The sequence below is a fragment of the Sminthopsis crassicaudata genome, chromosome 1 (genome assembly GCF_048593235.1).
Source record: "Sminthopsis crassicaudata isolate SCR6 chromosome 1, ASM4859323v1, whole genome shotgun sequence".
NCBI lineage: Eukaryota > Metazoa > Chordata > Mammalia > Dasyuromorphia > Dasyuridae > Sminthopsis > Sminthopsis crassicaudata.
In genome coordinates this window covers 335726950-335751309 of record NC_133617.1, presented here as the reverse complement: position 1 = coordinate 335751309, position 24360 = coordinate 335726950, and the positions used below count along the sequence as shown (strand labels likewise).

The 24360-nt window shown below is 32.6% G+C and overlaps 1 protein-coding gene across 3 annotated transcripts in view; it reads right to left on the bottom strand.

Moving 5' to 3' along the window:
* Positions 1 to 24360, bottom strand: part of SEMA5A (semaphorin 5A) — a 623550-nt gene that overhangs the window by 368484 nt on the left and 230706 nt on the right. For all 3 annotated transcript variants that reach the window (XM_074279132.1, XM_074279134.1, XM_074279133.1), the window contains 2 exons: positions 19654 to 19753; positions 1979 to 2024 (listed from right to left, as the gene is read on the bottom strand). In XM_074279132.1, the coding sequence (XP_074135233.1) occupies positions 1979 to 2024; positions 19654 to 19753 (146 nt within the window). The remainder of the gene's footprint in view (positions 1 to 1978; positions 2025 to 19653; positions 19754 to 24360) is intronic.

The following is a 24360-nucleotide window of genomic DNA, read 5'->3' as shown; positions in this document are numbered from 1 at the left end:
TGGCATGGTACTGAAAATAGTACATCAATTTAGGCAGAATTGTCATTTTTTATTATGTTAGCTCGACTTATCCATGAACAATTGATATTTTTCCAATTGCTTAAATCTGAATTTATTTGTGTGAGAAGTGTTTTGTAATTGTGTTCATATAGTTCTTGAGTTTGTTTTGGAAGGTAGATTCCCCAAGCATTTTCTTTTTTATACAGTTATTTTAAATGGAATTTATCTTCCTATCTCTTGATAATGGGCTTTGTCAGTAATATACAGAAATGCTGATGATTTGTGTGGGTTTATTTTATATCCTGCAACTTTTCCAAAGCAATTTGTTTCCAATAGGTAAAGTTCTGATGACCATTTCTCATCTTTAAACAAAAGACTTACATGACTTGAAATATTTTAGCATTTTTTTATCTTGTCTTTCTGAATTGTTTTGAATCATTGTATTGTTCAGAATATCTAAGAATTGTGTACAATGTTCTCCTGTTCCTGCTCACTTCACTTTTCATCAGTTCTTACAATTTTTATCAGATTTTTCTGAAAGGATCTTGCTTATCATTTTTTACAGTACAACAGCATTCTATTAAAATCACATGCCACAACTTGTCTAAGAATTCTTCAGACAACTTTTGAACAGATAGCTGTTGAATACTTGCAAATCTTAATTGGTAAGCATTTGATCATGGAAAATTATCTCTGCAATGAAATAGACTAGGGGACCAAGGATACAGAGGTATTATATCAATAAATATGTGGACTATAGTGGATAAAATGCTATGCAGAATTCCTTCAAACACATGAATAAAAACATTAAACTATTTTCTTGGAAATCTTCCCATGTTCATAAAAGCAAAAATTCCAGTGTTTCAACTTTTCTTATACCCTATGCTGCAGGCAAATAATTATGTAGGCCAAATATGCTAGAGTTAACATATACATAAAAGTCTATTTGAAATCACTGTTGGAATTAGTCTGTTTTTAACAATGTTTGCACAACTTTAGCCATAGTTTTAAAAAATTCATATCATAGTCAGTTAAAAGATAAAAGTTGTAAAACAAGTTACAAGAACTATGTGATTAATTTTAACATAGAATATTAGGACAGTTGGCTTTGTTATTATTTTATCTGATTTATACTTTTTCTTCTGTTAGGAAAAAAAATTAGCAGAGTCTGAGTTTGAAGAAATTAAGGAGGTTGTCTAATTCAACCCCATATGTAAAAAGAAGAGATTAAAGGAAAAAATAAAGGAAAAAACCTGCCTTTTTACTGCTTGTATACATCTTCCAAGGTAATATGCTTTTTAGTTGGGATTAATTTTAAAATCAATATTAATAAATGATGGAGCTTGTGCAAGTTTTTAACTTAACAGTATTTTCAAGAGCAAATGGGGAAATTAGTTTCTTTTTAATTATTTCTCAGAGTCTTAGTATCAGGTTTACAGGCCCTAAGAACTACAAGCAACAATTCAGAAGAAAATCGTGAGCTGGATATCCATACTTAAGTTTTGTAACCTTTTTTGTCTACCATTCTTTAACAATCTTTAATTATCATAACAATAGGAAAGAAATTATGTCTCTTTTTTTAGTTTATAGAAGAGATTTCACAATAAAACCTTAACAAGATATTTCCTATCACAAAAAAAAATTCTAACATGAAAACAGAAAGTTCCAATCTTCTAGAAACTTGCTGAATACCATTTACCTTTACCTTTTATTAATGACAAGAATAAATCAGTGTTATGCAAGTGAGCCAGTGACAGATACACTTGCCAGGGCTCAAAAGCTAATCTAGGCTTAAAACTGGTTCTATGACAACATCATGAGGGGCAGCTAAGAGAAGGGAAATACCTGTCAACCCCATTGTAGTTTTGAAACTTCTCTATCCCTTGATTGATAGCTTATATACATCTGTTTCCATCACATCAGGCAAGTGAATTAATTGAAGTAGACAAGAAAGGAGATAAAAAATATGTCCCCTTACCTGGATCAGTGACAAATCCTCAAGCTGTAACCTGAAGAGGTAATTTCTGCAAAATACAAAAATGGACAAAGACAATTAAAACTTTTATTTTTAATTGATGCATAAAATAAAACCTAATCAAATCAGAGAGGGCGATGCATATCTAATCCTAAAACTAAAAATGTACACATTTGAGCTCTACTTTTTTTGTAAAACACACAGGAAGAAAACTATTGATTCACAACATATTTCTAAATGGCTAAAACATACTATGTATATTGTATATACAAAAGAAAACTAATATCATATTAAAAGCAGGTATATAATTTTAAATCTTGTCAAAGGCTCCATGATACTGTTCTATGGAGGGTTAGTAGTCTTTGTTCTAAATAATTAGCTTCTCTTGCCATACAGTCATTATTCCAATTCAGAACCTCTGGATTAAATGATTGTCAAAGCTCTATAATTTTCTATTTTCTAAATAGTCATTGTTACAATGTTAGCTCATATTTTAACGGGGGAGAATCATGCAAACAACTATTTATGTACAAAATATATACAAGAAAAAAATCTGGAAATAATCTCAAAGGAAAGCATTACTATCATTAAGGGGGTGGGGGTGGGGGAGAAATACCTCAATATCCTCAAAACTGTACCAAATCTAATACAAACCGCTTCAATACATACTTAACTTAGCACGGGGCTTTCATGTTGCCTGAAGCTGATAGTTATTATATTGTTTGATGGCAATAAATATTTATTTATTTATTTTCTTTGGCCCATAGAATTTTGGATTTCAATATTAGAAGATAGAAAAATCAATCAACCTTCAATGTTGCACAATGAGTAATAGCAATATGTTCTTAAGCATTTTTTTAAATTTATAAAATCTTTGCCTCGTAACAAACCTCTGGAGTAAGTGGTATAGTATTTTCAGCATTTTATAGATGAAGAAACTAAGGCTCAGTGAGTTTAGGAAACTTATACAGGATTGTACAGCCTGCAACTGCCTATCATAATATATCAGCCATTTAATGGCTATTAAATCTCTGCACAAATAAAGTCTGTTATGATAGATAATAATTAGAGGAGAACATAAGCATTTGGTGCATTTATTCTAGGTTGTGTGAAAATGGAATTTTAAAAAATCTTACCCTTTCTTTTCCAGGATGAACAGCAATAACTACAGAAATGCTCTTTTGCAATAAATTGCTAAAGAGCTGCTAATATGCATTGGTAGACAACATTTCCTCACCAGAAAATCTCCGAAGAACTCATATGTCCGAATAGAAATAATAATTGTTCCATACACAAAGTGCTTTGCACAAAGAGGTTACTTTACAAGCACCCTGGGAAATATATAGTATAAATATTATATTATCTCCATGTTGTAGATGAAGAAACAAAGCCTCTTAATAATTATGAAGTTATTTGTGGTTTTTTTTGTTTGTTTGTTTGTTTTCTTTTGCACAGGATTACGTAGCTGGTGAATAAGGAGAAGCAGATTTCCATCTAGTACTACTGACTTTCTATTATACCATATTATTAAGGAAGACAACTTATGTAGGACATGTCAGACAATATACGTATAATAATTTAAACTTGGTTTTGGACTGAATTATGTAGGTTTTTTTCCTCCTGTTTAACAATAATTGGTTTGTAATTTTCATTATATTTTGGGTTGACTATCAGTAAAATTGTTGGCACTTCTGTTTACCAACAGAAAGAGGAGAGGATTCCAGAGGATCCTGGTTAACAGAAGAGGAAAATCATTCTTGGATGAAAAATTATGCACAATAAATTAGATACATAATAATCTGTAAATAGATTATCAGGAATTAACTTTGTCATTATGTCAATGGACTCATGAATTCATCTGTGTGGGAACTTCATGTTGATTTCAAGTCCTATTCTCATATGATCTTAGAGAAAATATATATCAATTGGCAGCATTATTTTCCAAATACTGTACAGTCTTTTAAATATAAATAATACCATAAATTTCTGTGATCTGAAAAAGACATTTAATGCTCTTTACTTCCGTCTACATCCTTTTTCCTCTACTCAGCCTTCTCTAAGGCCAGTCTTCAATGTTCTCACTTTCCTCTCAAATACTATAATATTTACTGCTTGAGCTCACTCATTTAACACTGTATTTGTCCACCTTATATTCTTATTTTCTTGAATGTCTGTCTTATCCTCCTAATTGTGTCTTCAAAGCCTTTGTATTTCTTGTGCACAACATACTTCCTCACCCATATGACAATGATTAAGTGCCAACTGGATCTCATAGCGGATAGAGCCCTGGGCCTGGAGTCAGGAAAACGTGAATTTAAATGATACCTCATGTACTTACTAGCTATGTGACCCTGAATAAGTTACTTAACCCTGTTTGCTTCAGATTCCTCATCTGTAAAATGGGGCTGGAAAAGGAAATGCCAAATCATTCCAATACCTTTGACAAGAAAATTCCAAATAGGATCCTAAAAATGACACAACTAAAAAACAATTGAATAATAATATATACAAGATATTGTGTCAAGTTCTGAGAGGCATAAAAGTTTAAGTGAGAGAGGTTTCCTGTCTTCAAAAACCTATAATTTACTCAATGTAGTTGTAGTCTACAAGTGTAGACTGGATTTGTATATAGACAAATTCAGTATAAATTTAAAAAAATTATAAGTGCATTTCAGGAGTATCAATCACAAGCAATTATTAGGGGCCTATTATGTGCCAAACATACTGTAAGTATAACAATAGTAATTTTTAGGCAGCCTGCAATTCCATTGGTGTATTGAATGCCTAGTGGCAGCTCCCTCTGCTTATGCAGTTGTTATGTCAACATGTAGTCTTGGAGAATTTTCTGGGGCACTGAAAAGATTGGTTTGTTCACGGTCACTTCTCCAAATAGTTAGAAATGTGAATTCCTATAGGAAAGAAAACTGAGCCTCAGAGAGGTTCTTACTTTATGATAAGATACTAATAACATTATAAGAAGAATGGGATAGATTAATTGGGCAAGCATCATTATTGTGAAAGCTTCTCCCTTCAGAAATAGAAAGCATTATGTTGGCTACAATGAAGTTCCCATTATTATACTCCACAGAAATGCAGTTTCACGCTGAATTCAGTAGATTAATCAATTTATGAGGGTATAATAAGTGACCTGTATAAAAACAATTAATAATAATAAGAGCTAGATTTGTTATAAGAGGCTCTGAGGCTTCCATACCAGTATAGAGAAGTTTCATGATCAGAACATGAAAAACTCAAGAGTTTATTTTTATTCAGTCAGGTAGTATGTAGGAGGCAAGATTTCCAATACAAACATTTATACAAAAGTCGAAGAATGAACCAATCCCTCTGGGGAAGACTGCAGCCATACCACAGACACCAATACTCTGGGAAGACTGCTTTCTTTTGAAAGTGACCCACTAACTAGCACCTACAGAGAAACAAAGAACATGATTATGCATGCCAGAGCAGGGGTTCTTTTAACCTCTAGCCCTAGAGACCTCCATGACAATGAAGACAAGAGCCAGAAGCATTCTCTGCTTGACTTCAGGAACTGGAAGCAGACAAAGGAGACTCAAAATCATTCCAACTATATATACTGAATCAACAAAGTAACTCACTTTAAAATTGGACTAACCTATCTACCCTCTACCTTTGTCCCATCGATTTCTTCCTCCTTCAGAATCCTCGTAAAATTGTACACAATAACAGCTAGATGATGTGATGATCAACTATGATAGATTTAGTTCGTCTTAGTAATGTGGCGATCCAAGACTTGGAATAGAAAATGCTGTCTACATCCAGAGAGAGAACTATGGCGACTGAATGCGGTTCAAATGCATAGTATTTTCATCTTTGTTTTAATGGTTTGTTTTCTGTTTCTCATGTTTTTCCCCCCTTTTGGCATGATTTTTCTTGCACAACAAACAAAAACATATGTTTAAAAGTACTATACTTGTATGATATATAGCAGGTTGTTTGAGGCCTTGGGGAGAGAAGAGGTAAGGAGGAAAAAATATTTGGAACACAAAATCTTAAAAAAAATTAATATTAAATTATATTTATATATATTTGGAAAAATAAAATACTATTGGGAAAAAAGAATTATTTTTCAGCTTCCCTTCCAAATTTTCAATTCTCTTTTTCTGCTGCCTCTTCCCCACAAGAATGAAACTATGTTCAAGGCTAATTTAATATTAAGAAATCATCTTCTGACACTGACTTAGAAAGAACTTAAGTCATCTAATCGAATTTCTTTATTTTTACCATATTGAAACCAAAATTCTTAGAAGCTGAATGACTTGTCCAAAGTCACATGTATAGCAAATTCCAAACTAGAATCCGAACTCATTTTCTCTAATTCCAAAGTCAATATTCCTTCTATCATAGCATGAAGCTTCATCCAGATCTATTCTACTTCCTATTCATTGAAACATCTTGTTAACATTTATACCCCCAACCTCCCTTCTATTACTATTCATTCTCTTCAATTCTGCTCTATCTTCTGCCTTTACACTATATTGAAATTGTTCTCTCAAAAGTCACTATGGACAAATGGCTTTTTTCATCCTTTTACTCCATACAGTGTCTGCTACTATTGGCCATTCTTTTCTGAGATACTCTATTCTCCTGATTCTCTTTTTAAACCACTTTTAGGATTACTTTCCTAACTATTCCTTCTCTCTCTGTAAACTTCATCTTTCTGATTTCATGTAACCAAATACTCACTAAAATTCTGGCTTTAGCCCTTTTCTTTAGAAAATGCTTCCACTGGTAATCCCATTCCTTCCCATTATTTCAAATAGCACTTTCTGAATGACTCCCAATTCTTTATCTCCACACCTGGGCTCTTCCTTAAACTCCAAAATATAGTTTCAAATGTCTATAGAATATTTTTTCAAAAAATCTGAAACTAAATTTATTCTATAAAATCTTCATCCATCCAACCGAAACCTATTTCTTTATAAGTTACTTATTTGTTTTTCCCAGAAGAATCTTTATCTATATCTAGAACATTATCCCTATTCTTCCAAGTACATAATAGCTGTCCCCAATGGAACTTTATATAGCACTTTGCATTTCTCTTATGCATTTCCTCTGTTTTTTTTTTTTTTTTTTTTTTGTAGAGAAAATTTTTACATCTCATCTCTCTACTAGGTCTTATTTATTTATTATTTATCATTTATTATTTAATCTCTCTATAGGTCTTAAAATACATACAAAGAAGATCTGACTCAAGTCCTTACTCTGACAAACACTAGCTGTGGGATCATGAAAAATTCAGTTGTTTAGTGTTTCTAGGTACCTTTCTGTAATCTATAGATTATAAAGCATAAAAGAATTGTCAAATGCACCAGCAGGACTTTTCACACATTGATAATAGCTCAGGCAGAGAGAGGAAAAAAAACATCTTTATTACTGTGTATCTAGAGTTTGTTTCCATATGTTTCTCCAAATTAATTTTAATGTCTTTTGAATATCAAGTTATACATTTCAAAAGTGCTAGATATTGCCTATTTAAAATGACTACTTTGTCCAATATAGTTCAGTGTGAATGAGGATATCTAATATATTTATTATAGTCATTACAATTTAAACTATAGTCATTCTATATCTTTCTATATTCAGGTTACAACTAAATATCAGGTAACATTTTACTTTGGCAGTGAGAGAACTGAAATTCCATTAGACAATTTGATCCATTACACTTTAGCTCTATGACCCATAGAAGTTAAAGGTTACAAAAAGAAAGAAACCTGTCCAACAGGAATAAAAAATTGATATTCCCAGATGTTGGGTCACTCACACAAACTAAAGTAAGATCTATGATCCTTCTGAAAGAGGCAGGTCTCCAGAGTAATACAGAAGAGGCAACCACTTTATCTTTCAATTGTGAGAAGCAGAGAAGAGGAAAAAACAATATATGTGAGGTACACTAGAGACGCCAAGGACCTTTTCCAGCATGAGAAAATAATTCCACTGGATCAAATCCAACTGAGGATTCTAACTGCACAACTCATTGAGGACTGGTCTACTATCAAATAAGGCTGCTCTTTTGAAGAGATAAAAGTACTTAAATGTTTTCATTGATCATCAGACTACCCTAAGATATAATAATGTACATTACTAGATTTCACAGAGGAAAAAGTTTTGATTTGATTAATTTAAGGAATTAGGTCAGTTTCTTTGCCCCATGTAGTCAGAGAGCTGCAAAGTTCTATATTCCCCATATTTTCCTCTAATTTGGGTGGCATAGAGATAGAGATTTTAGACAACTGAGGACATATCCGTTGTAAGAAGAAAAAATATGAGTTAAACAAAGTTTCTGTGGAGAGTAATTTATGATAAAATTAACCAATTATCTCAAATCAAAATGCTATGGGATAAATTAAAATATGTGATATTAACAGTGTACTTTGAAAATAAAAACTGCATTTTGTATACAACTGGACTGGAACACAAACCACTAAACTATCAACATTAAGCAGACTGAAAATGTTTATCCTATTCATAATTTTTATTATCTCCTTGAATAGTTTTCTATCCTTCGTACTTTCTAGTTTATTGGTTTTAGGAAAAGTTTATTCATCCTTTATGTGCTATCCCTTTACCCACAATAAGTAGTAAATGATAATATAAAACAATATATTGTCATACATTATTATCAAAGTTCTCAACAGATAAAAGATCTCAACAGATCTCAACAGAACTTATTTTAAGTTAATGAAAAAATATGGATTATAGGTTGTAGGGAGTTCAGTATCTTAAAAAATCTTAAAATAAATTCATTTTGCATATAAGTACTTTGAAGAGTTTAACTCTCAGTCCATGTATTTTAAAAGGAAAATATGTTTTTAAAAATAGTATTTTCTTTTTTAAAATTTCAAATTAATTCCAAAAGGCATGTGAATGTACCTAGAATGAAATTATAAATTAAAAAAAAAATCTCCCCATAAATTTGTGATTAGGCAATTATTTTTTGTCTGTTTCTATTGAGGTGTAGCAGTTTAAAAAAATCTAGGAATTTTTCAGTAAGTAAATATGCAGTCCTTGCAACCTATAAAATTATTCATTATGTTTTTAAATAGCTTTTAAAATAATGATTATTTGAGCTTTTAATTTGCTTTTTTAAAAATTTTGACAGAGCTCAATAATGATACAATTTAAATATCCCATGTAAACATGGAATTAAACAAGATAGCAAATTATGATAGACCTTTTGCCATCCAGATAAAAACTAACCAAAAAACACCATCAAGCAAAAGTGCAAGTATCAGCCTGCTTCAAGATTGACTTTGCTCTCCTTTACTTTCCTTCTCAACCCTTCCTCCCAAGTGCATTTGGTACAGATATGAACCTCCATTGCATAACTAGGAGCAGATGGGCAGAATATAGTGTTACAAACTAAGCAATATTATTTTTATTAATAGTTAGAATTTAATGAAACTTGATACCTTTCTTTAAAATCATGGCAGGGGCAACCTGGGGGAGTCACTTAACCCCAATTGCCTCAGGAAAAAAAAATCATGGAAATTATTTTAATGATATCTTTTTAGATACACATTGGGAATCCTTTTTCATGAAAGCATAAAATAAAAAAGCTAAATTGCAGTATTTGATTAACTTAAAAGGTGTCAAAACTCCTGAAAATTCATGATTCTTCAAAAATCACCTACTTTTCTATGTGACTCATAGAAAAGTCTACCAAAAAAAAAATGCAATCTTCTCCTGAAAATAAGGATAAAATAGCAGCAATATAACCATTTATGAGGATCAAATGAGATAAAAATATGTACAGTATTTTATAAACCTCAAACGCTCTATAAATATTAGTTATTATTAAAACAAAGGAGCAAGCCTATAATAGGTACTTGATAAATCCTTCTTGACTTTGAAATAAAAGTATGCAGACATTTTCCATGATGAGAAAGGTTTCAGGAGATTACTTCTTTATGGGGTATTCTAAAGTATGGGGTATTCATCACAGAGCATATGGTAAATCTGCTGTTAAATCTTTCTTCAAAATTCCATGTATGTCCTCTCACAGTCTCCTCTTCTTTCAGTTCCATGAATCAATGCATTTCATTAGAAATCACATTCCTTTTCCTCTCTGGATCTCTATCATCTCAAACTGATTTAAATATATGTTTAAAAGGCTACTAAGAGATGAGTTCTTATTTATTCCGTGACATTTCTTCTCCTTTCTGACTAAACCAAAGCAAGGTGTTCCTATGTCCACAAAAGGATCATTAAATGTTAACGCCCTGTCATATCTGGGATTATATTTTATGACTACATCAACTGAGATGATAAAACACTGAAAACACAAATCTCATCCAATTTATGCTCTATCCTTACTTATAGGTTAGCCATCCAAAACAAATCAAGTAGTGTCCTTTTGATGAAAGTCCAACATTCTGAAAATAAACTTTGTTTAATAATTATATAGGCTTATTATATCTGGAAAGCCATCTAAATTCAGTTATAAAAACTTAGTAAACAGAAATTACTTTACAAAATTCTCATGAACTGTCTTGGTACTTTCAAAGTTTCCTCCCCTCCAATCCAAAGATAATAACAGAAATGAAAATCAATGAATAATGTGATAGAAAATATATTAATACATAAACATTCAATGTTGTAGAAGATATATCAAAAAACCTGACTTGACTTGTAAATGGAAAACACACTGGAAAACTCTCCCCTTACACAATTAAAAGAGAGAGAGAGAGAGAGAGAGAGAGAGAGAGAGAGAGAGAGAGAGAGAGAGAGAGAAGGAGAAGGAGAAGGAGAAGGAGAAGGAGAAGGAGAAGGAGAAGGAGAAGGAGAAGGAGAAGGAGAAGAGAAGAGAAGGAGAAGGAGAAGGAGAAGGAGAAGGAGAAGGAGAAGGAGAAGGAGAAGGAGAAGGAGAAGGAGAAGGAAGGAAGAATGGAGGGAGAATATACTGGGTTTTGTTTTGTTTTTTCCTAGCACATATCTGCAACTTAAGGAAGCTAAGAGTGAAGATCTAAGTTGGAAAGTCTCTTCAATGAGTGCAAGCAAATAAATAGAAGTCCTATATATCCTCAACAAATCCCCCAACCCATGTGACATCCTCTCTGATCTCCTAACTTTCACTAGCATTAGTAGATTTAATTCTCCCAGAGAAAATCTGCTACATTTGACTCTAGCATATACCTTAAAGGTCCAGGCTAGATATCACCAGAATGACAAACAGAATAGGATACGTAATAACGTATGGCTTTACAATTGCCTTCTTCTTTATGCAGGTTACAGATCCATTGAATATTTGATTTATTCCATTCTTTTCTCTCAGTTATTAGAATTGATTTTTTTCATTTTCCTAAGATAATAAGTAAAATCATATCGTCTTTAAATTATGATCTCACACCATTTTCCTGGATTGTAATAAAACTTGCTTTTACGTTATTGCACTATAGAATTTTTTTTCTGACTTATATGTAGGACAAGTAGATGTCTGAAATTTACTTATGATTATTCTAAAGAATAAGATTCTAGTAGGCTAGAATTGGGACATACTGAGGGAAAAGTCAACCATATGATTTATAATTAATTTCTCTTCCTATTTTAACTCATCATATGTACATAGTATAGACCCATCTCTAGAAGAGACAGTATAAAGCCTAGGACACTTGGAGCTAGAAAGACACAAATCATTCTCATCCTTTGTATATTCTTAACTCTTATGAGCTTTGAATGAAAATAGAGATACACAAATAAGATTCAACAAAGATAGGTAGATAGAAGCCCAGTCATGAAAAAAGGAATATGAGTTCAAGTCTGGTCTGTTAGACATGGTAGTTCTCTGATCTTCCAATGCCTCAGTTAAATTATTAAGACTCTAAATTAAAAAGCCAATGATGATTTTCTTTAGCAAAGGGAATTTTCTCACAGGAAGTTCTTTTTAAACATGAAATCACATATCTGTCCCAACTATATGTGCATACATACTAAATAGAACATATATGTATGTATACAAATGCATATATGTGTGTTTGTATGTGTCCATGTATATGTACTCACACATATACACACACATTTGAGAGTATGAAAGTGGGGACAGACTTCATCATTATGGGGAACCTGTGGACACTTTCTCTACTAACAGATCGGTAACTCATTTTTAACTTATTCTAAGAGAATGGCCTGGGTCATTGAGAAAAGTTGCTTACTCATGACAGCACATAGCATATAGCAGATTAATAAATGCTTGTTGATGAATGTCACAAAATCAATATGTGTCAGAGGTAAGACTCTATCCATCCCACTACACTGCCTCTCTCTAAAGGTCATAAGTCAAAGAAAACATGCTAAATATCTGACAAATAAAAACACAAAATCTTGCTGCAGAAAGGTTGGAATATGAAATTCATTCCAAAAACTATCAATAATCAACCCTCTATCCACTATATCATGCTGCCTCTTCACATATAAATTAAAATATAAATTATTTTCTGTCCAGGTATCTTCTATCTCTGTGAGTGATCTTTATGTCTGTTTCTATCTGTCTCAATCTACCTTGGTCTTTCTGTTCTCGTGTGTTCTCTCTCTCTCTCTCTCTCTCTCTCTCTCTCTCTCTCTCTCTCTCTCGCTCTCTCTCTCTCTCTCTCTCTCTCTCTCTCTCTCTCTCTCTCTCTCTCTCTCTTCGCTCTCTCTGTCTAACTCTCTGTGTGTGTATGTTTAACACTCTTGTTTCTCTGTGTGTGCCTCTGTCTGTCTATATGTGTGTCTCTGTCTCTCTGTCTCTCTGTATCTGTCTCTGTCTCTATCTCTCTTTGTACCGCTCTGTGCATGTCTCTGTCTCTCTGTGTGTCTGTCTACATATCTGTCTGTCTCTCTCTATCTCTGTGTGTCTCTGTTTCTATCTTTCTGTGTCTCTGTATCTCTCTTTCTGTGTGTGTATTATTTGTGTGTGTCTCTGTGTGTGCTTCTGTGTATCTGTTTCTTTCTCACATACACACACATGAAAAGACACATATCTTCTCACAAATATACAGACATACTTCAATAGATTTCTGATCTCATCCACATAAGCAAAGTGACAGTGATCGGGCCTTCTAAACTTTTTCCACTCATGACCCCTTTTTTCCCCAAGAAATTTTTATGTCATCCCGGCTATATAGATATATAAAATAGTTATACAAATCAAACATTTACTGATAATAAATCACAATTTTGCACCCCCCACATTCAGTTCTGAGATTGCACATGAGGATGTAACTCACAGTTTAAGAAGCTAGTGCCTATCTGACAATAGATCCTCCATTTCTCATGCTGAGCAACTCTTGCCTATTATTGTTGTTCATCTTTCATTTCAAAGGGACCAATGACATCAAGGTGATAATTTACTTTGAACTAGATTTAAGTGAGACAAAATTGCATAAATATCTTCAAACAAATCCTTCACAGGGAGTTCAATGTGCTGAGGATATTCCTCTAAATCTCTTAACTCTCCTGGAAGCAAGTTACCAAGGATATCAAGGCTATCCACTGTTTATCCACACTAGTATATTACTAAATTACCTCTTTTAAAAAATAGATTGAGTGCTGATCTATGTGCTTTAATAATTATTTTCACTCTTTATAATTATATTCAAACTAATCTGTGAAATAACAGAATTTTCAAACATTGTATTTAAAAAATGAAACTGATTCTACTTTATCCTATTTTAAATTTCTTTATTACTCACAATCTTCTATGCCCTATGCCCTTCATTTTGGTTCCTGTATCACAAATGTAGGATTATGCTGAGTAATTGAATTAAGAGGAAATATCATACATAATATGATCAAGATCCAAATAGAAAAAAACTCAAGCACCAAAATATCTTTTTTTAAAAGGAAAATTACATATTTAGATACAAGTATGCTTTCAAAAAGTATTTGCAATGATAAGCCTTTTTAAGATTGAAGCAACTAAAGAGCAACAGTATCCTACTATATGTCACATGATTAGTTTTGATGGCTTTAAAATTCTTGATAAGGAACAATTTTTCATTTAAGCTGTGCAGCATTTGATACTGAAAGTGAAGCTTAAGTAACTTTGCAAAAGTATAGCTCTAACCATTCAATAATGACAATTTATGCACACCAAGCACTCCTTGATATGAAAGTAAAATTAAGTTTATCTACTTATTGATTTTAGTAATGACTTTACTTCAGCACTAAGTTTATCCTGGGATAATTTCCTCTATATTTCGTGATTTGTCTCTTTCAGTAAACATGAAACTCCCAAAACATACAGTGAAATAAAACCTTTCTTCTAGCATCACCAATTCTAATTCTAGGCAAATGCCTCATTTAAATGAATAAGAAAATAATTTCTGAAGCATATCTTTTTGTTCTTTACTATAAATGACATTAAAATGATCAGTCCAAAAATTCAAATCTGGGAAATAATACTGGCAATTCAACTGAACATTACCTGTCTTTTTCTTTTGTTAGAGGTCCAAGACTTTTCTCTTTGAGTTATTATGTAAAAACTTCATAGGGGGTATTTCAAACAATACTGACTATAGATAATATAGACAATCTGTGCAATTCATTCATTAGTAATTCATTCATTATAGAATACAGTTCTCTGCCTAGCATATCCCCTTCCAACAAATTGCCCAACATCAAAAATAAATTCAATTTAAAATACTTTATTATTCTTTATCAGTGTCATACAGTAACCCTCTTATGCTTCACTAATGAAAGTGATTGAAGCAGCAATTTTACCAATATATTCCTAAAATAAAATAAGAACCCCCTGTCTAAAAGATATTTAAAAATTTTTACGATATTTAGAAAGTGAGTGTCATATATTCAACTGCTATGCCTAAGAGGGTTTTTTTTTAATTGGCAGAATATATAACAAAATTTATCATTACAAAGCTTAGATTTAAATACATTAACGTAATAATGTTTTCATACTTTTCAAAAAAATTAAGCATTCTTCACTCCACTTCAGAATTCATGAAATGGCAAATATATTATTATTCAAGAAAAATACCTAAAGACTCATAACATATTCTTCTTTACTTTTGTTTAATTCTCCTTTAGATTTTATTAATTCTATCGATTTTAAGCATTTTTCATCACACAGGAAATGATAACACACATTGTTCTCTAGTGATTGAACTAAGAATTGAAAAATAGAGACAAGTGGGATAGGCAGTGGGGTGAGCAGGTTGCTATCAATCAGGGGATCAGGAAAGTTTTACTAAAAGCAGTGGCATTCAAATTGGGCTATAACAGATCATATGAAATACATTAGACAAGTAGGAGGAAAAAAGATATTCTAAGAAAAATACAACATTAGAAGGAAAAGCATAGAGGTTGGAAAAAAACAGAGAATTTTTTTCATAGCAGAGAGAAATCTAATTTGTTTGAAATTCTCTCTCCCTCTTTCTCTTTTCCTCTCTCACTCCACCTCTCCCTTCTGGATGCAGATGGCTGTCTCCATCACAAAATCATTAGAACTCGCCTAAATCACCTCATTGTTGAAAAGAGCCAAGTCCATATAGTTAATCATTACATAATCTTGTTGTTACTTTGTACAATGTTTTCTTGGTTCCTCTCACTTCACACAGTGTCAATTCATGTAAGTCTCCAGAATCACTATTAAGGTTCATGTTACACTTATAGTAACACAAGGTATCCTAGTATAACAGGGTAAAATGGAAAGGTAGTTGATGTTGGCAAGTTTCCTAAATATTTGTGCTTGGACACTAAATTCTATTCTATAATATTCCAGGAAAGTATGAAGGCATACAACAAATTCAACAATTTTCTGAGGTATATCATGCTTCACAGAACATTTAAAAAAAAAAAAGGCTACAAAGGTCACTATAAATTTCATACCTTATGGCATTATGTAGGTTTGCTTCCCCAATATGCCAATTTATATGGAAAGATAAAGGAGGAAAAATGGCCACATAAAACTATAAAACCAAAAGTTCTGATTGTCATGAAGGATAACAGGTATGATCTAACAAGCTTTACTAGAATGGCAGAAGTGCCCTAAAATTCAAAAAATCACGGCTAACCATAAAGAACATGGAATGTTGCAGTGCTAAAAGGGGAAAAATTATTCTTTCCATTTATAGGAAGACCTTTTCCCTCTACTTCATGTTATTTCGGGGGGGGGGGGCAACAAGAAAAGATAAGTAACTTCATTTCTAAAGAAGGAAATGAGTAGCATGAGGGATTAGGCACAATTTTAGTGCAAGAGGTTTGGTATCTGTGTACACAGCAGCATGGAAAGAGTGGTGATTCGTGGGTGAGAGTGTTCCAGAGTTATATTTACAAGAAAATAGGAGTGGAATTACAGAGGAGGTACTAGGCAAAAGTACTTATTTTAAGAATTACCTAGTGGGGCAATTAAATTATATTAAGCATACAAGTGGGAAGTCCTTGGTACCATAGGCATTTAAAGTATACATGGGATTCAGGTATGTTGCCCAGGTATAAGTGCCCCTGAGTACTATATTCCAGGACAGAATGAAAAACAAAAAGATAACCTTTTTGTCTAATGAAATGTATCTGAATCATGAATATCTGAGATCACTTTAATGCTTCCATTTTTATAACAGAGTAAAAGTAGTATGACATATTAGTGACTTGGAGTCGAAAAAACCTGAATTCAAATTTCACCTACAAACATGTATGATCTTGGGTAATTCACTTAACCTCTGATTACCATTTCTCCATCTCTAAAATGGGAATAATTATAGTACTTGCCTCCCACTTGTTGTTGCATTTGTTGTGAAAAAAACTTAAATGATATTTGTAAAGTGCTTAACACACTGTCTGATGCATAGTAAGTATTATGTAAATGTTAGCTACTATTATTGACTAGGTCAGAGGCAAGGTACATTATGGTTGTGAGAGGGAATTGAACAATTCAGAAATTTTCTGAAAGTTCTATTTGTTTAATAGCAAGAATTTTTAGTGCTATTGATTTCCTTTGCTGATGATTTTATCTATAATAACATGAGGAAGTAAAAAGTTACTCTGGATTTAATGCCAATAAATTGGTTTGTAACATAAAAGAATTACGTATATAGGGACAATATCTCCTCAAAAAAATTTTGCATGAATTAATAAGAAGAGAACTTTGTCCACCAGAGTTCAGAGCCAGATTTTAAGGAAGCATGCATTCTGTTATAGTGATTAATATCTTAACATTTAAATTAAGTTTGCTGCTTAGTATAAATCAATAAGCATTTATTAAATATCTATTATTTGTTAAGAACTGTATTAAGCACTGTATGGGAATGTATGTGTAAAGTCACATATGTACTAGCTTCCTCTCTTAGAATGTACATGTATTTATATGGGCGTGTGTATAAACATTTACATACTTCCCCAATGAACCTGTTGAACTTTTATATGTGCATTCCCTGTATCTTATACAATGCCTAGAACATAGTAGATAACTAAATATTTATTAATTGATAGGAACACACTCTAAACACACCAAAATAAAAGGTGGTTCCTCTCCACCAAGCCAGATCCTACAGAATAAGTCTTCTTTTGCCTAGATCATGTCCAGTTATAGTTACACAAAGAGGGAACCAGGACTTTGAAGAGTCTACAGATTAAGATAAGGAAGCTTTTTCATATCAGCCTGTCAGAATTCTTAGCACAAAATCTGTGGACTTTCTCAATGTTATCAAAAGTAGAATTAATTAGAGATGTATGGACATTTGACATAAGATATAATTATTCCTAACTTAAAGATGAATTGTCATTCTGAACTGGTGAAGAGTGTTATCACATTAGGAGTTCCACATACCAATTTCAGGCCCAAATGAAAAATAACCCCCACAGAAATAAAACTTGTTTGGTTTCATAGAATTTTTGTTTTTTAATGTAAATACAAAAAAAAGATAAAAAAAGAATATTTTCCAACATTTCCCACTTCATATTTTACTTATAAAAAACACTATATAATAAACACTATATATTATTTCCAAAAACTACTCTGCTTTCCTGTGCTTCCTTTTAAGTTTTCTTTTGTGCTCTGTTGTGTGTTTTTTTTTCCATATCATATAATTCTTAAAAATTTTATATACAAATTCTATAAGGAAGAACATACTGCTAATAAACACAGATAAAGTAAAACATTTTATATGATATTAATACCACAAATGCCAAAATATGAATGTAAATAAATATTCCTCATTGTGATATTAACTTATGAATACTAAAAACTTGAGGTGTAAATCTGACAGCATTAGTAATATCATAATACCATTCCCACAATTCTTCCACTAGTTTCTAGAGTTTGACTACAAAAATTCTAGTGAGGAGTGACAAGATGTGTTTGTTATTTTTGCTCTGGGAGCACAAAATCCCATCTTTCTAAGTAGCATATTCTCCAAGTATGCCTCATTGCTAAGTGTTAGTACTTCTTGGGCACTGATAATTATATAAATGCAACATTACTATACCTGAAACTACTATGGGTAAGGTGAATTTAATCCAGAGAGATACTGACACCCTATATAGTTCTGTAAAATATTAACAGAACCTAAATTTCATTTTTCATTACTCTCTATAATAACAACTGTTTTATTTCCCCCAGGAATGAGAAGTTGCAATAGAAGCTGCAAAGACAGGTGCCTATATTTTCTCTTTTTCTCAACTCTGACCTATTTACCAGTGTAGAAGTGTGGTGTGCTAATAACACTTCAATTCAGGCAGAAGTAAGTACAGAATAGAAAAACTGGTATGAAAGCCAATTCTCATTTCAAACCACTGGCCAGGCAAATTGTATCATCACATAACTTACTCAAGGCCAGACTCAGTTCTCTTTAGGTCCCAACAATACTCACATTTTATTAAACCAGGAATATATTCCTTCCAAATCTCTGCCTGATGTAACCCTTGTTTTCCTTCAAGACCCAGATCAGATGCAACCTCTTCCATGCTGATCAATCTCTTTGCTGATCCATACCCTTCCTCATTCTCTGCATCCTGAATCTAAGTGTTTTACTCTTCAAAGTTCTCATATCACCTCATCTCTTCCTTCCAATTATCATATTCTATTTCTCATTACACAATTTTGTTTATATATTTATTCTTCTTTTTTTTATAAGTGCTGTATGGACAGATGTCATATAATTTATCATCTCTGCAATCACAATGTTTAGCACCATTGATTTTCATATAGAAAATAGTTAATGGATTTGAATGGAGCTGAAATCTATTGAAAAGGAACTAAATAATAGAAAAATATTTAAACCACATGCCCTTCTAGTGACAGGCCAGTACCAGAATTCTTGATACATGAAAAAGAGGAATTGAGTTGATATCCTTAAATATTCACATTTCTCTGAGAGGTTAATTTTTCTTCAATTTTTTTCTAATTTTACTAATGAAAAATGGAAGCAAATGCAAGCAAATAAATATATCTAACATTTGCAGTGTCATTTAAGAATTAAAATTTGTTTTCTATACACTTTCTCACTTGTGTAGTAGAATTGGAAATTGTGTCCAAAATTCTGTTGTGCTAGTCTCAAACTAAATGATCTACATTATTTTCCATTGCTAAAATGAAGAATGGCTAGTACCTGGTCAGTAATTTCTAACCATTTATAAAAGTTCATTTTACAAAATAAAAGCAAAACAGAGTTCTCCAAAATTGGATGACAAAATATAAGATTTCTCACCTGGCTCCTACAACAAGTTCTTTCTGTCCTGGGTCAAATGTTAGCTGAGAAAAATCCACAGCATTCTTTCCTCTGAACTCATGTAACCAGGGGGCAATTTCTAAAAGAAAGAGGAAAAAAGGAATAAAAATCATCATCGTAAGTGCTGTAGATCAGGTGGCAAATATTACATTTCATACGTGATTTGAAGTTCCCTAATGTCATCATTTAGGGGCCAAAAAGAGTTTTCACCAGCATGTCATATAATCTGCACTGTGGACCTGTAAAACAAAAAGGGCAACCACCCAATAAATAGCAGACTGAAGCATCCATGCTTCATTCTGATTTACAAGCCAGATGTATATTTTTCTTTAGACCCTGGACTGTGCAGAAAATAACCCAATACACACATGATTCATTAGAAGACGACTGAATGGGAACAAAAACATTTCCTGTGCAACTCAAATAGAAATAGCTGAAGGCTTAGAAAATCACAATGAGGCTCCTCAGGAAGAAATTATAAAGCAAGTGAACAATGTTTGCTTTTTTTTTTTTCTCTAAGTGAACATTTCATTTCTTTGCCCACTGGGTTTCTTCTAATAACTAATTTAAATCGCCTAAAATAGACATATTGACTCTTCTCTGCATGGAGAAATAACAGTTAACTTTACCCCTACTTTGTATTCTTTCTAAAGCAAGGCAGATGATATCCTTCCCCTACTTACTGCAGCATAGAGTCATAATTGAATAGTCTGAAGTTTAGCGTCACTCTATCATAAAAATCTAGCTTGCAGAGGAGCCATCTTGATATAGTAGGAAGTTCCATTAACTCATTCAGGATATTAAGGTACTTGTCAGTAAGCTTCTTGCTAGGCACAAGTTATTGTGTTAATATGTAGTTGTTATGTAAACTAGATTTGTTTCTATTTTAATTTCATTTCACACTTACTAAACAAACTTGCAGCAGTTATAACAGCATCCTGTACAAAAAAAGATATAATACAAGAAAAATTCAATTACTACAAATACTATTCCCTAAAAGTAGATTGCATATAAAAGGAATATTTCCATATCCTAGCTAATGCCTCAAAAAGTGTCTGTTAATGTAATTAAAATGAATCCACTACAAGGAAAATTCTGTACAACCAATCACTGCTTTGAATGAATGGGGGAGAAATTATTAATCCCTTGCTATATTCCAAGCATGGCAAAAATAATATAATCCATAGTCCACACTTTCTAGTAGCTTGTTCCCAAACAGTACATAATTAGGGAAATGGTAGACTAGGAACAATGGTTTGGTCTAACATGTTAAAGTGGAATAAAGCGTCCGTTGAAAAAGAGCCTTTTTGCAGGTGATGATAGTGTTGGTTTGATTAAATTTCTTTCTTTATTTGGACAATGGTGGGGATGTAAGGCAATTTGGATTAAGTCATTCATTTACCCTTGACACTGGATTTGAACTCAGGTACTCCAGATTCAAGAGCTGGTGCCTCCTCTACCATACCACTTACCTACAGGATTATGTTGCTTAAAAAAAGAAGTGGAAGGGATGATAGTGACCCATGGAGTTGTAAGACAGAGAGTCTCTAGGGTGGAGAAGACGACACAGGATCCCAAAGAGTTTGGAGTTGTGTGTCTTAGCAACTTTTTGCTATTGTATCTTTAGATCTAATTTAGAGGAGAAAGCAGCAGTGACAGGAAAAAATGGCCGGGGTAAGGAAAAGAAAGAAAATTTCAATCCTCAGAAAAAGATCATTTTCTTCATATAAAATTCTTGTACAAATGTTGGCATTTTAAAATTAATTGGCAGTCAAACTGTTTATTTGTATCTTAATGTTGTACAAAGCACATTAAATAAGACTTTCAAATCATTTTTTCTCATTGATTCATTTATTTTATCACTCAAGCATTTACAGAAGGAGTACAAAGCATAAGGTTGTTTAATATTGTGATATTGTAGTCTGCTGTTGTTATTTTAATCCAGACCGGTTATTTCATTGGTATTGGGAGATTCTAGCACGGAACTTCCTCTAAAATGACCTTCTCTTGATCTTATCATCTTATAGAATAGCCTTGAGCCCCTGAGAATTTTAAGTTACATACCTGAGGTCACACAGCTAGTATGTATCTAAGGCAGACTTGAATCCAATTATATCTGATTCTAAGTAGAGTTCTATTTACTACAAGTTGCCTCTATACATGTCTTCTCAGAAATAAGAATAATTATGTGAGGAAAATAAAGTTTAAACAATCGTTCAGCCAGTATGTATGTATACAGAGGCCACCTTAACATATTTAGGCATGGGAAGGACTATTGCAAGCTACTAAAACAAAACAAGACCGGACAGAATCCAGGATTTTTTGAAGCCATCTGGTTTTGTTTTGTTTTTTTTTTTTCATAGAGCAAAAAGTCAGAGGAGATAAGTCTCAAGTTTTCAGAAAGAGTGTTTACATTATGTGTGAGTTCTGGAAAGTAATTGCACCAACATTAATTTTTCTTTGTTTTGTTCTTGGTGTGCTGAGCAATATGTAGGAAATATAGCAAGCAGTACCTTTGTCCAGATACCTTTTCTGATATAACACCAGTACTGAGGGTCAAGTCTTATTAAGGACAGAAATCTGGAATGATTGTTCTCAGAATAGCATAGAATCTCTGAGATAAAGAAGGGTACAAAGTTCATCTACTAAAACCCAAACCCGAAGAGGAAAAAAAAAATCCCCTCTAAAATATCCTTCACAAGTGACAATTTAATTTCTGCCTGGTAGCTTCAAGTGTAGGAGGAAATAAAGATGAGAAGCAGAGAAAGGAATACACAAACCTATTTCCAGTATTTTCAACATAATTATCAACTACTTCACTGAATACAGAGAAGCAACATAGCATTGTATACAGACAAGGATAAAAGGCTGAACATGAAATCAAGAAGTCCAGGACTCAAGTAAAGCCTCTATCACTTGCTCCCTACTTGACCATATACAGATAACTAACCCACTTAGTGCCTCCACCAAACTCTCCAAAAGTATATTTTACAAAACAGTTTCTTGTATTCAAGGGTAGAGGGAATTTCCAAACCAACAACTCCCAAAACTTATGAAATTAGAAGTCTGCTTTCCCCTGCCTGCCCCACAAGGAGACAGATTGCAGAATGGATACTCATACAGTAGAGGAAAAGCAAAAACACACAATTTCACTGGCATGGTTAGAGGTCCCAGGTTTAATTGTGGTTCTTTCCTTTACTCTGCGATCTTGCACAAGTCACTTGTCTTCACCAGAACACTATTCCATTTCTAAAATAAGAAAGCAGAACTAGATGACCTTTAAAATCTCTTCCAATTCCCAATATATAATCCATCAGGTTTCATCAGGTTGGGAAATTTACAATATGAAAACTCTTCCATTAATAATGCTCAGTTGACCTCAGAAAGTTATCCAGAAGACTAAGAAGTAAAATAACTTGTTTATGATCATAATATGACAAACTTAAATGCAGGTCCTCCATACTTCAAACCGGCCAACCAGCCATTATATTTGCACACTATTTTAAGATCTCTCAGTCAATATAAAGGGGGAAAAAGGGACAAAAACCAATAGCTAATTGCATTTAGAGGGAGAATGATAAGGATAAATCAGTGATTTCTAACATGGGTAATTTTAAAAAATAATAACAAATATATCTATTTATAGTCAATTTTACATATATATGTATATGTGTCCATATATAGTCATTTTATATATTTATATATGTATGTGTATACACATACACACATACAAAGAGACAAGGGAACATATAGTTTCATATTTCCAGCATAGGCCTCTATATTTATTCATTGCTAAATACAGAATTTTAAAGCTGGAGGAAATCTCAGATATTTATCTAGCTTAATTATAAACATGAAAAAATCATGGTTGTATTCCTTATTCCTAAGGTCACAAACTGATTAGTGGTAAAGCCATCTAGTAACTTCTAACAAACTGATTCAAATCCAAACTCAGACATTTAACACTTACTAGCTGTTGCTCCCTAGACAAGTCATCTAACCCCAATTGCCTTACAGAAAGACAGAAAGTAAGAGAGACAGGCAGGGAGGCAAGGTGTGAGGGAGAAAAACAAATGTAAAAAGAAATGATAGCAGTGTCATAGAAATCATGAAGATGGTGAAAAAGTTGCTGTGGGGATGTCAGATCAAATGCAACAGATAGGTCAAAAAATATAAAGATGAAAATATCATTGAAGTGGGTGATAAGAAGGTCAGTGGTGCTATTCAAGATGTCACTGGTGATCTTCAGAAGAGTCCTTTCTATGAAGAGATGAGGACCAATAGTTCATAGCTGCATGCTGAATACTAACCATACATATATAAGTATGCCAGGATGTGAATGTATTCTGGGGACTATTTTGTCATCTGGAATTTAACAAATTATCTTAAAAGTCTCTTAAGCCTAATAATATAAATAAAAGTTTTGATTCACAATCTACTCTGAGATGCAAAATAAATATACCAATGTCTTAATGAAATTAATCCTGTGAATCTGTCTTATGTTTAAGCTTATATATTTAAATATCATTGTAGAATCCTATTACAACTGGACTTAATATTATACAGATTTGGACTCTAAATCATAGCCCTCTTATACTAATCATGGAATCATAGATTTAAAGCTCACAAGAACTTTATTATAGTCCAGTACCTTCCTTTTACAAATCAGAAAACTGAGGTGGGAAA